The 12,061-nt window shown below is 50.7% G+C and overlaps 1 protein-coding gene across 1 annotated transcript; it reads left to right on the forward strand.

The window, feature by feature from the left end:
• POP4 (POP4 homolog, ribonuclease P/MRP subunit) lies at positions 1,453–10,489 on the forward strand. Its single transcript, XM_005692232.3, has 7 exons — positions 1,453–1,690; positions 3,661–3,713; positions 5,156–5,379; positions 6,973–7,050; positions 7,199–7,260; positions 8,925–9,026; positions 9,976–10,489. The coding sequence occupies exons 1-7, from the start codon at positions 1,684–1,686 to the stop codon at positions 10,110–10,112; spliced, it is 663 nt and encodes a 220-aa protein (XP_005692289.1). The 5' UTR covers positions 1,453–1,683; the 3' UTR covers positions 10,113–10,489.

Raw genomic sequence — 12,061 nt, forward strand, 5'->3', positions numbered from 1 at the left:
TGGAAAATCCCATGGACGGAGGAGCCTGGTAGGCTGCAGTCCATGGGGTCACTAGGAGTCGGACACGACTGAGCGAGTTCACTTTCACTTTTCACTTTCATGCATTGGAGAAGGAAATGGCAATCCACTCCAGTGTTCTTGCCTGGAGACTCCCAGGGACAGGGGAGCCTGGTGGGCTGCTGTCTATGGGGTTGCACAGAGTCGGACATGACTGAAGCGACTTAGCAGCAGCAGCAGATAGCATATTCAAAAACAGAGACATTACTTTGCCAACAAAGGTCTGTCTAGTCAAGGCTATGGTTTTTCCAGAGGTCATGTATGGATGCGAGAGTTAGACTGTGAAGAGAGCTGAGCGCCAAAGAATGATGCTTTGAACTGTGGTGTTGGAGAAGACTCTTGAGAGTCCCTTGGACTGCAAGGAGATCCAACCAGTCCATCCTAAAGAAGATCAGTCCTGGGTGTTCTTTGGAAGGACTGATGCTAAAGCTGAAACTCCAGTACTTTGGCTACCTCATGTGAAGTTGACTCATTGGAAAAGACTCTGATGCTGGGAGGGATTGGGGGCAGGAGGAGAAGGGGACGACAGAGGATGAGATGGCTGGATGGCATCACTGACGCGATGGACATGAGTTCGAGTGAACTCCGGGAGTTGGTGATGGACAGGGAGGCCTGGCGTCCTGCAATTCATGGGGTCACAAAGAGTCGGACACGACTGAGGGATGGGACTGAACTGAACTGAACTGATACTGTACTGCACTGAAAGTTGAGAACCACCTGCTTAGAAGACAAGTGTCATACTGCTTTTCCTTCCAGAGCAGCACCCAGCCCAGGCTCAGCACTGGCAAAAATTCAGGCTGCACGATTCTGTGCCCCATCGGGTCACTTGTAAGAGATCTCCACCAGGCCTTCCAGCCACATTTCTTGAACTCATCCCCAGGGCAGTAAGAATCCATTCCTTGCCTCTTACCTTATTGTCAGAACCTAACCATCAAGCCCAACCCCACTCACAGCACACGGGAAAAGTGAGGCCCCGAGATGGAAAGTGCCTTAAGCGAGATCACACAGCTAGCTAGCAGCAGAGATAAAACAAGAACCTCCTACCCCAACTTCCGTGCCTCCGCTGACTCTGTAGCGAGCACTGATTAGGGATCGCACAGAACTCATTTCCTCCACCACCACCACCACTATCCCCAAACCCATTTCCACCCTCCTCGCGTCCCCAACCTCCCTCCGTCCTCTCCAAGTCGACTGGTGTCGGTGTATTCCAGGACTTCACAAACATTCCACACTCCCCAACTCCAACCCTACTGCTTCTGGCAGCCCCTCGCCTACAAAACACACAAACTGAGAGATCCCCACCAAACAGACACTCAGTCACTCCGTAGTACTCCGCGCGCGCGAGTCCGCCCCGAGGCGCAGGCGTCAGGCTAAGTCGGCGCGCGTCGGTGACGTCACGGGCGGCGCCATCCCCGAGCTAGGAGCTCGAGACTCCAGCTCCGGGTAGCAGGTCGTCCGCCTGTCAACCTGCTTCCCGCGCGACTTCTGGCACAAGGAACGTCAGCGCCACAAACTTGGACGAGAGAGGCTCTAGTGGTCGAGGGCTGCTGAAGAAAGTAGAGACCGGTGAAGAGTGAGCGACGCCTGAAGGAGACGTCAGCACAGCGCACCGGAAGCGGTCCGAGAATGACGAGTAAGCCGGGCTGAGGGCCACGAAACTGGAGAGGGGTGGGGTGTTAAGGAGCCGGAGACTAGGTCTCGGTACTGGTGGGTGACAGGGTTGCAGGGGAGTCTGGACGGAACTGCCGTGGGAATTGCTCCGCCTTGTAGAAGTGTAACTGTGGCCCGGAGTCCCGGTTGGCCTGGCGCAGTCTCTGAACTAGAAACTGGTGTCGGGTTCTCTGCGCGGGAGGAGGGGGAGGGGGGCTGCCCTGCTCCCTGGTGGGTGGTGCTGGAGGAGGGCCCAAGGCCTTGGTCTGACTTGGCTGCTGTCTCTCGTGGTGGCGGGGTCCCTTTTCCTCGCTACAACCCGGTTTCCCCTTTTGTAACGGTTGAATGGCATCACCAACTCAAATGGACATGAGTTTGAGCAAGCTCCGGGAGTTGGTGATGGGCAGGGAAGCCTGGTGTGCTGCAGTCCATGGGGTCGCAAAGAGTCGGACAGGACTGAGCGACTGATCTGAACTGAAGGTACTGATAATGGTGCCTGACCAGCCACCTGTTCTGTGAACGACCCTTTTCTGGTGTAAAGCGCAGAGAGCGCGCTGGGGAACAATACCACTAACCCAAGGCTTTGAGAATTTGAGCGTAGAGGAGGTGAGCAAGCACCCGAGGCAATTTATATAGGCGGGGGAATAACACCGTTAAAACTGGATTTTAAGTTCCGCTTCTGCCTCTTAATCTATGTGATCGAGTAAAGTGTCTCAGCACATTTGAACTTGCAGTTTTCTCAGCGCATAATAGGAATGTGTGTGTGCGCGCTTAGTCATGGCCAACTCTTTGCAACCCCATGGACTGTAGCCCACCAGGTTCCTTTGTCCATGGGATTTTCCAGGCAAGAATACTGGAGTGGGTTGCCTCCTCCAAGGGATCTTCCCAACCCAGGGATTGAACCCATTTCTCTTGTGTCTCCTGCATTGGCAGGCGAATTCTTTACCACTGGCGCCACCTGGGACTATATAATAGGAATAATAACACCTTTAAAATGGTCACTCAGAAAGTATGAGGTAGAATATACATAGCTTTTAATTGGGCATGGCAAGTATTGAGGGCTCAATAACTGTTAGATGTCTGTTATAGGAGAAAAAAAAAAAAAGGCTTCTGGGTTTAATGCTAGGCACCTGTGACAGTTGCAGTCATACCTGGGGTTCCAGACCCTGCAAGTTACTTTATACAAACAGATTTCAATCCCTGTCTTCCAGCTGAGGGAGAATCATACTCTCTATATAAAACTTGTAACCACCTTGGTTTGTTTGTTCAGATGTATTCAGGGACACACAACAGAGCTGGGATGGAATTTAGACTGTAGTGTGAACCATATTTTCTAGTCCTTTGGCCCTTAAACCAGGCCTTTGTCTCATTCGCTTCATACCCATATTCTGTCCCCAATACTGTGGTTTTCTTCAGAAGAAATTAAGAAACAAGAGTGTGAAAATTTTTGAAGGTTGAAACCATGTTGAGCAATATGTATTTTGAGCTTGAAGAAAGCTCTATGGTATTTTATCAATTTAGGATGCCATCAGTTGTATGATACATCTCAGCTTCATTGATACTAAAATGCGAGAAGTCTTTTTTTTAAACATCAAACAGTAAACAAAATGTAATAGTTTCAAGTATCCCCATCCTGAAAAGCCCTGTCACATAACTTTTAAATGAGATACATTATTAGAGTTCTAGAGCAACAGATTCCAGAGATTCTGACACACATTCATGTTTGAGAAGCTCTGTTCTAAGGCACACCACTGGGACTGCTAGGATGGACGGATGTGGCTGGAGGGTAGGGCCTTAGACATCTGAGTAAGCTTTGCTGTTGTGCTTACGACCCATCTGTCCCTCAATAAGCAAAGTGCTTTTCACAGTTAGAAAAGTCTTAGGTTTTATAGCCATAGCCAACAGGATTGATCTTTCCATGTTTGTGTGTGTGTGTTTTTTTTCCTCCCCTAGGTGTGGCCTACCATGCCTTTTCTCAGAAAGAGGCAAAAGAGTTCGACGTTCAGGTACGGTGCTTGGGCAGGGGGTCTGGGAGCAACAGAGGTGATAGCAGAGATGGCTCCGTGGCTCCTTAACTTTCCCACAGTTTACCCTCGCGTTTCCAGCAGGCATGTTAGGGTTAATCAAGGCCTGTTGCTCTGCTGGCCTGCTTTCCCAGAGTCAGGTTTCGTAAACTGGGACTTTCATAAGTGTAATTTATGGATCATATCTGGGTGCTACAGACATACTGTGTCAGTTTGGTAAAAGCTTCACTGGTGACTCATAAGGAGGGAGTTACTTAGGAAATCAAGATCTTGAAAGACTGATATACCTTTATTTGGCTTCTGCATGAAAGGTGGGCCACTTAGGTGTTTAATCAAATGTCTTCTTACAATAATAATAGTGATGATAGTGAATCTTTACTTAGCATTTAAAAGTACAGAGCTGAAGCTGACTGCCCTCCTTACTATGGGGAACCTTGAAGATTGTGTGTTTCACATTAATCCCCATCTCCCACCCATCCCCAAGCCCATGTCTGCTCCATGAAATGAGAGCTTGATTACTATCGACACCTGAGCTCCAAGGTGTTTGCAGCCCAGTTAGTGCAACAGAAGTCCAGGAAATGGCCCTGCCAAGAGGGCCTCAGTAGAACCTCCCTAGGGCTGTGGCACACATCTGGGCAAAGGCATTGGAATGAGGAAGAGACTGGTGGAACTTCAACTCGAGGGACAGCAGTGCCTGTTCTTTCAAGAATTACACGCAGTCATGACAGTTGTTTTGCCCAGAAACTCTCTAAGTGCAGGTGCTCAGTCACAGCCACATGATGCTCTGCTGTGTGTGGAGAAGCGTGAATGCGCAGGGCTAAGGCGTGCTGACAGTTTCTTCATGCAATGCCAGAACCAACTAGGAGAGTACCAAGCCACGTCTGCACGGCTGAAGACTCAATAGAGTATTAATGATACGGCCAGTGTCAAAATTGCTGTGGCTGGGCCCAACCTGGAGCTCTTGATGATGCTGTTTTTCCCTAGTGTTAGGGTCATTTCCTTCGAGGCCATCGCTTGCCTTTGTTTGCTCATGATTGATTAAATACTGTTGCCTTATTGTTTCTCAAGCTTTCCTCCCTTCCAAGGATGAGAGAAATCTTTTCTTCCAAATACAGTGTTTTTGTCCATTTGGGTTTTTGCTGTGGCTTTTTGTTTTTGTTCTTAACTAACCTCAAAGAAGTAGGGTAGGAAGTTGGAGTCTGAGGTGATCTGTGTGGCAGTCACAAATTGACATTTAAATGTGGCTTTCACTTCTGGCCAGCTGGGCTGGCGGACACTTGGCCAACAAGAGGCTGTGTGGGCCTCGGTGGGTAGACAGGTGGGTCGGCGAAGGTGGCCACCTGCTGTTGCGGTGGGTGTGGGAGGGCCCGGGGGCCTGGGTGGCCCCAACCAGAGCAGCCCCGCACTGTCTTGTCCCCAAGCAGCACCCGGGAGCCCAGCGGGCCAAGGCCTTTGTGAGGGCCTTCCTGAAGCGGAGCATGCCCCGCATGAGCCAGCAAGCCCTAGAGGACCACCTGCAACGCAAGGCCGTTGTCCTGGAGTACTTCACTCATCGGAAGCGAAAGGAAAAGAGAAAGAAATCTAAAGGCCTTTCTGCCAAGCAGAGGAGGGAGCTGCGCCTCTTTGACATTAAACCAGAGCAGCAGAGGTATGGTGAGCTTTTCCTGCCTTTCCACGTGAGCAGTGTAATCTTCCTAGTACTAAGTACAGATTTGGAAAGCTAGGGGATTCCCTGGTGGCTCAGACCATAGAGAGTCTGTCTGCCTGCAACGCGGGAGGCCCGGTTCGATCCATGAGTCGGGAAGATCCCCTGGAGAAGGAAATGGCAACCCACTCCAGTATTCTCGCCTGGAAAATCCTACGGACGGGCGGAGGAGCCTGGTGGGCTATGCAGTCCATAGGGTTGCAAAGAGTCTGACACCGCTGAGCAACTTCACTTAGGGAAGCTAGAAAGCCCCTGCTCCGCTTTAGCTAAGAGAGCCTCTCCCATTTCTGCCACAAGGTGGCAGCCTTCCGTTACCAATTCAGACCTTTTTGGATTTGGCTTCTGTCCTATCCTTAACTATTAAGGCCAGTGCCAAAAGTGAGTCTGTTGCCCATGACAACAGGGCGATGGTTTTCTTAGAACAAAAGGAACTGATACTTCTTAACATATATCTCTCTGTAGCTTTTAATAGCTCTAGACAGAATCACCCATTGGGGTTTTGTTGCCAAAGAACGTGCTGCCCATGTGTTTCAGGAGTTTTGAGAGAGACATTTCTCTCTGTGGGAGGACATGTTCCTCCCTCCAGCTGACACTCCATCCCTCCTTGGCTACAGTTCTGCATTTGCATGTCTTAGGACTGTTCATATGCTTTGGCTCCAAGATCTGTAGCCAAATAGCCTCCCACATCCCACAAGACAGAATCTGTAACTTTATTCACGGCCCCCTCACAAAATCAGCTGGGTTTTGGGAGGAGGAAGGGGCTACTGCCTGCCCCTGGTGTGCCTCGCCCATGTCCCTACCGATAGAGTCCACTTTGGGTTTCAGCCTGAGGTCCTCATTTTCTCTAACCAGTAGCTTCGTTAAGCAGATTCCTCATGAAACATCAAGAAGGCCCATTCGGGGTCCTCTCACCTGCTTCCTCCCCTGCACCCCACCACTTCTCACCCTCCAGACAGACCTTGTCACCTTGCACATGGACTTATGACAACCAGCCTCTCCTGTTTACTGAGGGCTTATCGAGGTCCGCTTCCTATAACAGAAGACCTCCAAACAGCAGTTACTTAAACAATAAGCCAGTAGCAGTGGCTTCTTTTCTCTTGGGAAAAGCCCAGTTGAATGCCGTCCTGGGCTGGTGCACAGGCAGCTCCACAGCCATCAGACACCCCAGAGTGCAGCCTGGGGCGCCCTTGCTGCGGCGCCGTCTTCTCTAAGGTGTCTGCTTGAGCTCCAACCATCACAGCTGCATCTAACCAGCAGGAAGGATGAAGGGGCAAAGGAAGGCAACCTCTTTCTCTTCTCCTTAGCACGAACTTAGCCTTGAGAGTGTTCTACCAGAGGAAACTAAGATTTGAGAGGTGAAAGTACTGGATTTCAGTGCGGTTACAGGAAGTAGAACTAGGATTTGCACCCAGGCCCCAGTGATCCAGGTCACGGTCCTTGGCATCAAGCCAGCTCTGTGCTCTTTGGATGTCATATTGTCATATATTATAAATGTCACATTGCCTGACTTTTTACCTCTATCTGAATTTGCCACAGATACAGTCTTTTTCTTCCTCTACATGAACTCTGGAAACAGTACATCCGGGATCTATGTAATGGCCTCAAACCAGACACGTGAGTCACAATTCTGAAGCCTTGCCCTTTGGAGCAGAACCCAAGGGACCCTGCTATCAGCATTGCCTGGCTGCAGAAGTCTGTAGACCTGTTTGCTCCTTTCAGAATTTATCATGGTATACACTGAAGGCTTCTGTTTACCTCTTAGGCAGCCACAGATGATTCAGGCCAAGCTTCTAAAGGCAGACCTTCACGGCGCTGTTGTTTCAGGTAATTTGCCTAAAGAGCACATCCTCCGGATGCCCAAGCCATCCTTCAGTGACAGTTCCTTTCACTGCTGATATCACACATCACCAGCACTTAGGATAGGAGATGACTGTAGACGTCTTAGTCAGTTCTGGCCGCTTGTTGGATACTCTTAAATGGTCTCTGTGTGCCTTCTCCACACAGAGACCCCTGCTGGCACTCACACACAGCCTGCTAACTTGAACAGTCCCGTGGTTCTAAATGACAGCTCTGGACCGACAGTCCCCAAGTTGTCATCTCCAGCACAGACCTTCCCCTTGAACTCTTTGAATTCAACTGTCTGCTGGATATAGCCACCCAGATGTGCAGTAGACGCTGTAAACTCTACACATCCAAAGTAGAACTCTGGGCCTCTGCTCAGATCAGCCCTCCCCCTGGTTGTCATCTCAGTTGCCACTGAGGTCAGTGTCAGTGACGCCACTGAGCACTGCTGAGGGCCACAGTTCATAGCGCACTAGTCGCCCTGGCTGTTCAGGCCGGAGACCTCGGAGGCATCCACATTTCTTTCCTCATCCCCACCTCCAAGACATGAGCACACCCTAACATCCGAATCTAAGCCACTGCTCCTCCCCTGGATTATTGCAAAGCCGCCTAACCCTCTTCCTACCAACACACTGCTCCTCCCCTGACCAGGCAGCCAGAGGGAGGGTTTTTTTAACTGAAAAAGTCCTGTCCTTTTTGCCTCTTTACTGTGGTCCAAATGGCCTATGCAGTCTCCTTGGGCAGCAGGTCTAACCACACTGACCAGCTTTCTGCTCACCAGGCCTGGCCCTGCCTCAGGGTCTTAGCATTTGCTTCTTCCCTCTGCCCAGGAGTTCTTTGTGCTCACAGGATTCTTTCTCGTTATTTGGGTCTCTGTTCAGATGTCACTTCCCAGGGGTCTACCATTACTAAAGATGACTCCTCTCCCCCATTTCCCTGCCCTTGTTTTTTTCATAGCACTCATCACTATCAGAAAATAAAGCCGTCTGTACTTGTTACCCCTCCCCCATCAGAACAACAGCTCCCTGAGAGCAGGACCCAGGACTGCCCTTTTCACTGCTGTGCCCAGCTCCTGCCTAGGACAGTGCCAGACACACAGCAGGTGTTCCGTGACCATGTACTGGCTACATGGGAGATGGGTTGGAGGAGGTGAGGGGCCTGTTGCCGTGGTGGCAGCTCACTGCTGGGTGACCTGGAGTGGCCGCCCATTCTGGCCAGAGCGTAGGAGGTTACAGGAAGACCATGGTGAACAGGTGTTCACTCAGGTCCTATAAGTGAGACCTGGCCTTGCCAGAGCAACCCAACTGTGGGTCTTGGTGGTATTGGATACATGTGTGACCTCTTGGCTCCAAAATCCTGCCTAGGACCCCTGTGGCAGCAGGCCCTCTGAAGGACACCTTACCAGAGCAGCACAGAGGCTGTAACACCGCAGTAAGGGACTGGGAAACCTGGGTTTGTCCATGCCCAGCTGAGTCGCCAACACTTAGGATTGGAGTGCTGCCCCTCACCGCGCCCCGCCTGGTGCCCTTTCTTCCTCTGCTGGCTCAAGGTTGGGAACAGAGCCCTCATCCCCGACAGGCCTGGCAGCCTGTGGCTCCGCTAACAGCACAGAGGCCTGAGCCCTGCACTGCCCTTTTCCTTTGCAGTTACAAAATCCAAGTGCCCCTCCTATGTGGGTGTTACAGGGATCCTTCTACAAGAGACAAAGCATGTTTTCAAAATCATCACTAAAGAAGACCGCCTGAAAGGTACGTGACTGGATGGCCCTGGCTGTGGCCGCCCCAGCCAACTCATTGGCGCTTTCCTCGGGACTCTAAAGGTAGTTTGGCCTTTCGAGTCAGCAGATCCCTGCCTATCGTACATGTCAAGCCTACAAAGACCATCCTGGCACCCCGGACTCTCCCTGAGACACTCGTCAGCCCAGCCGCCATGGCCAGACATGATCAAGGAAAGGAAGGGTTGCTTGGCTGTGCCTCCAGACACCTGGGTCTGTTTCCAGGACTGGGACCCTCCACCTGCCCAAAGGCTGCTGCCTCCCAGAAAATTATAGCCAGAGAGCTAGTAGGGAGGAAGCCAAGGCAGCGCCTGCCCCTGGAGTTCCCAGAGCCCGCGCCCTGGGATCCAGGGAGGCGAGTCCCCGCTCGTCTGTCTGTCGTGCTCACCACTCTGGCAGAGAAGCACCTGGCCTGTCAGGATTCCCACACCCCTGCCTTGCCCACGAATCCAGAGATTTCAAAACCACAGGGGGGGGTTGTTCCTTTAATTTTTGACCCTTGGGTTTCTTGCAGCTTGCTTCCATTTCCCTATATATTCCTCTGCTGTCATTTTAAACCTCAGAAAGTGGTGTACAGGTTTCCCCAGAAGCATAACCCCATGAGTCTGTCTGCAAGTTATGTGGTAAGACCTGTTTCTGGCAGTTTTTCTAGGAGCTTTTGATTCTGGAAGTTTGGTTCATAGCCTTTCACCCTGAAAACTAGGTGTTGAGTTATATTTAAAATGTGAGTAAATTGGCTGCCTGGTAGAATCATCACCTTCATCCTGGTATTGTTAACTTTGTGGGTTCCTGCATTTCCTAATGTTTTCCCTAGTCGCTTTGTTTATTGTCTAATACAAACATCTTGGGAATAATAGTTTCTGTAAAAGTGAACTTACTGCCAGGATTTTTTTCCTTATCCTTTTTCTCTCACTTTTTTTCAGTTATCCCCAAGCTAAACTGTGTGTTCACCGTGGAGATCGATGGCTTTATTTCCTACATTTATGGTAGCAAATTCCAGCTGCGGTCAAGTGAGCGGTCTGCAAAAAAGTTCAAAGCCAAGGGAACAATTGACCTGTGAGCTGTTGCTGCCTAAGGGGATTATTTATGCCAGCCAAAGACTGGAAACATCCACCTTTCAGGGAAGAGATGGTCAGGCCAGTTCTGGTCATAGACCACTTCCAGCCAGTTTAAATCAGCGTTAAGGACATTGAGTCATCTGGAAAGAAGCACTGTACTGAGCACAGAATTCAGGGACCAGAGCGATGTGTCTTTATAGATGCTCTTGCTTTTATATTACTCCCATGGAGAGAAAAGATTGGCAGAAAGCACCAGGATTAACACAAGTTGACCTAAATAGTTTATTTGGTTTTTCTTTTCATACTTTTCTGTGTTTTCAGAATGTTGTTTGATAAATCAGTAGTTTGTGTGATAATAAAATATGCATGTGGGCGTGAACAGGCCACAGGAGTGATTCCTGCAGCACGGCCAGGATGGAAGGGAAGAGAGGCCTGAGGCTGCCCCGGCCCTGTGCCTTTTGCTCTCGGTGCCACGAGGCGCCGAGTGCAGTAGTTCAGAGGTGCCCTGCATCTTCGACGCGTTACTTTAAATCATGCCTTCTGTCAAGCTCTGACCTAACCACGGTTTACTTTGCTGTTTCTAGAAAGCAGAAGAAAGTTCCAGTACAGGGAGCTTAAGCCTATGGAGTGTTCTCAATTCCTGAGTCTGTTAGGCTCCAGAGGAAGGGGGACTGAGGGGAAAATAAGACTACAGCCTTTGCCAAGGTCTAACCTGCAAGGAAGCCTGAGTCCCCAACGGTGCCGCCTTCAGTGACTCTTGGTTCCATTTTTGCTGCCAAAAAGCATGGCTCTCCAGTCTGACCCCAGGCCTGCACGCAGTGTGCCCGTGGGCCAGTAGCTGGGGCCCTTCTATGCAGGCCTGAGTACAAACCAGCCGAATGAGAACAGGGTGGGGACCAGCCTTCCAGGTCTGCTATTAAAAAAGCCATGTGGCTTAGAAGACCCTGTCACCCCTTTCCTTTGAGCAGCAGGTGTTTGCTGGTCAACAAGGTGAAGGCAGAAGCTTCCTGATGACAAACTGGGGGCGCATCCACATGCCTTTTGCTTCCACTCCAAGAGAAGCAGCAGTGCCAGAGCCTTGCTTTCTCAGCACTTCCCGCTCAGTATCCTCACGGGACGAGAAACACGATAAGGGGAGCGTAAACGCTGGTTTCCCGTCAACTGGAGAACAGCAAGAAGGCCTAGCTGTGCCTCCTGAGGGCTGAGCCCACCGATAGTCTCCCACGGTCATTCATGCCTGGCAGCTCGACCCTGCTTCCATCTGCACGTGCTGTCCCTCACTTACCAGGAGGGTCTGAGTCTCCTGGGGTGTTCTCCGTAGTCTAGCCACTGCTGCCTGTGGTTTGGAGCACAGTTCCCAGCACCACCTCAGACGGGGCATCCTGACCCAGTGACAGCTATTGGGTGTGGCCACAAAGACACTCAGAGCACTGGCTTGCCTGGGGCCTCACCACCTGAGAGAGGTGAAGCTGGGATTTGAACCCTATAGTCTAGCTCCAGAGCCATGTGTTTTAGGATGGGAAGATACCTCAAGAGTGCATCCATTATTACCTGGGTTCCCGCTTCCTGAGGGAATCTCTTGTCTTTCCCGTAATACAGCTTCTGTTCTTCCGGCTGTCTGAAAGTGCCACACTGGTAACAGCATAGGTGCTATCACTTCCTAAATCCCACTGCTCTTACCCACCCCTCTGCAATGTAAAAGGCGGCCAATGTTGTATAAATATACAGTTGCTTTCCAGAAAAGTTGTTGGAACCAATTGCCATGTGAAATCTGTTTTTCATTTGGCGCAGACTCAAGTTTCCATGTGAGTGGCTGTTTAGTTTATATACTTCTCTCCCCCTCCCCAAGGAGACTTGGTGAGAACGCTCACCTGCCACGAAGCTGCTACTGAGCTGCCTGTTTCTGGAAGCCCGTTTTGTCCCTAGGGGCCATGAGGCTCTGTGCCCCATG

Source organism: Capra hircus, chromosome 18, assembly GCF_001704415.2.
Source record: "Capra hircus breed San Clemente chromosome 18, ASM170441v1, whole genome shotgun sequence".
Taxonomy (NCBI): domain Eukaryota; kingdom Metazoa; phylum Chordata; class Mammalia; order Artiodactyla; family Bovidae; genus Capra; species Capra hircus.

Bases quoted from the DNA above. Each gene is read 5' to 3' on its own strand.
- POP4 (XM_005692232.3), top strand. The intron at 5,380-6,972 runs GTATGGTGAGCT...AATTTGCCACAG, and splicing joins ATTAAACCAGAGCAGCAGAG to ATACAGTCTTTTTCTTCCTC. The intron at 7,261-8,924 runs GTAATTTGCCTA...TTTCCTTTGCAG, and splicing joins TCACGGCGCTGTTGTTTCAG to TTACAAAATCCAAGTGCCCC.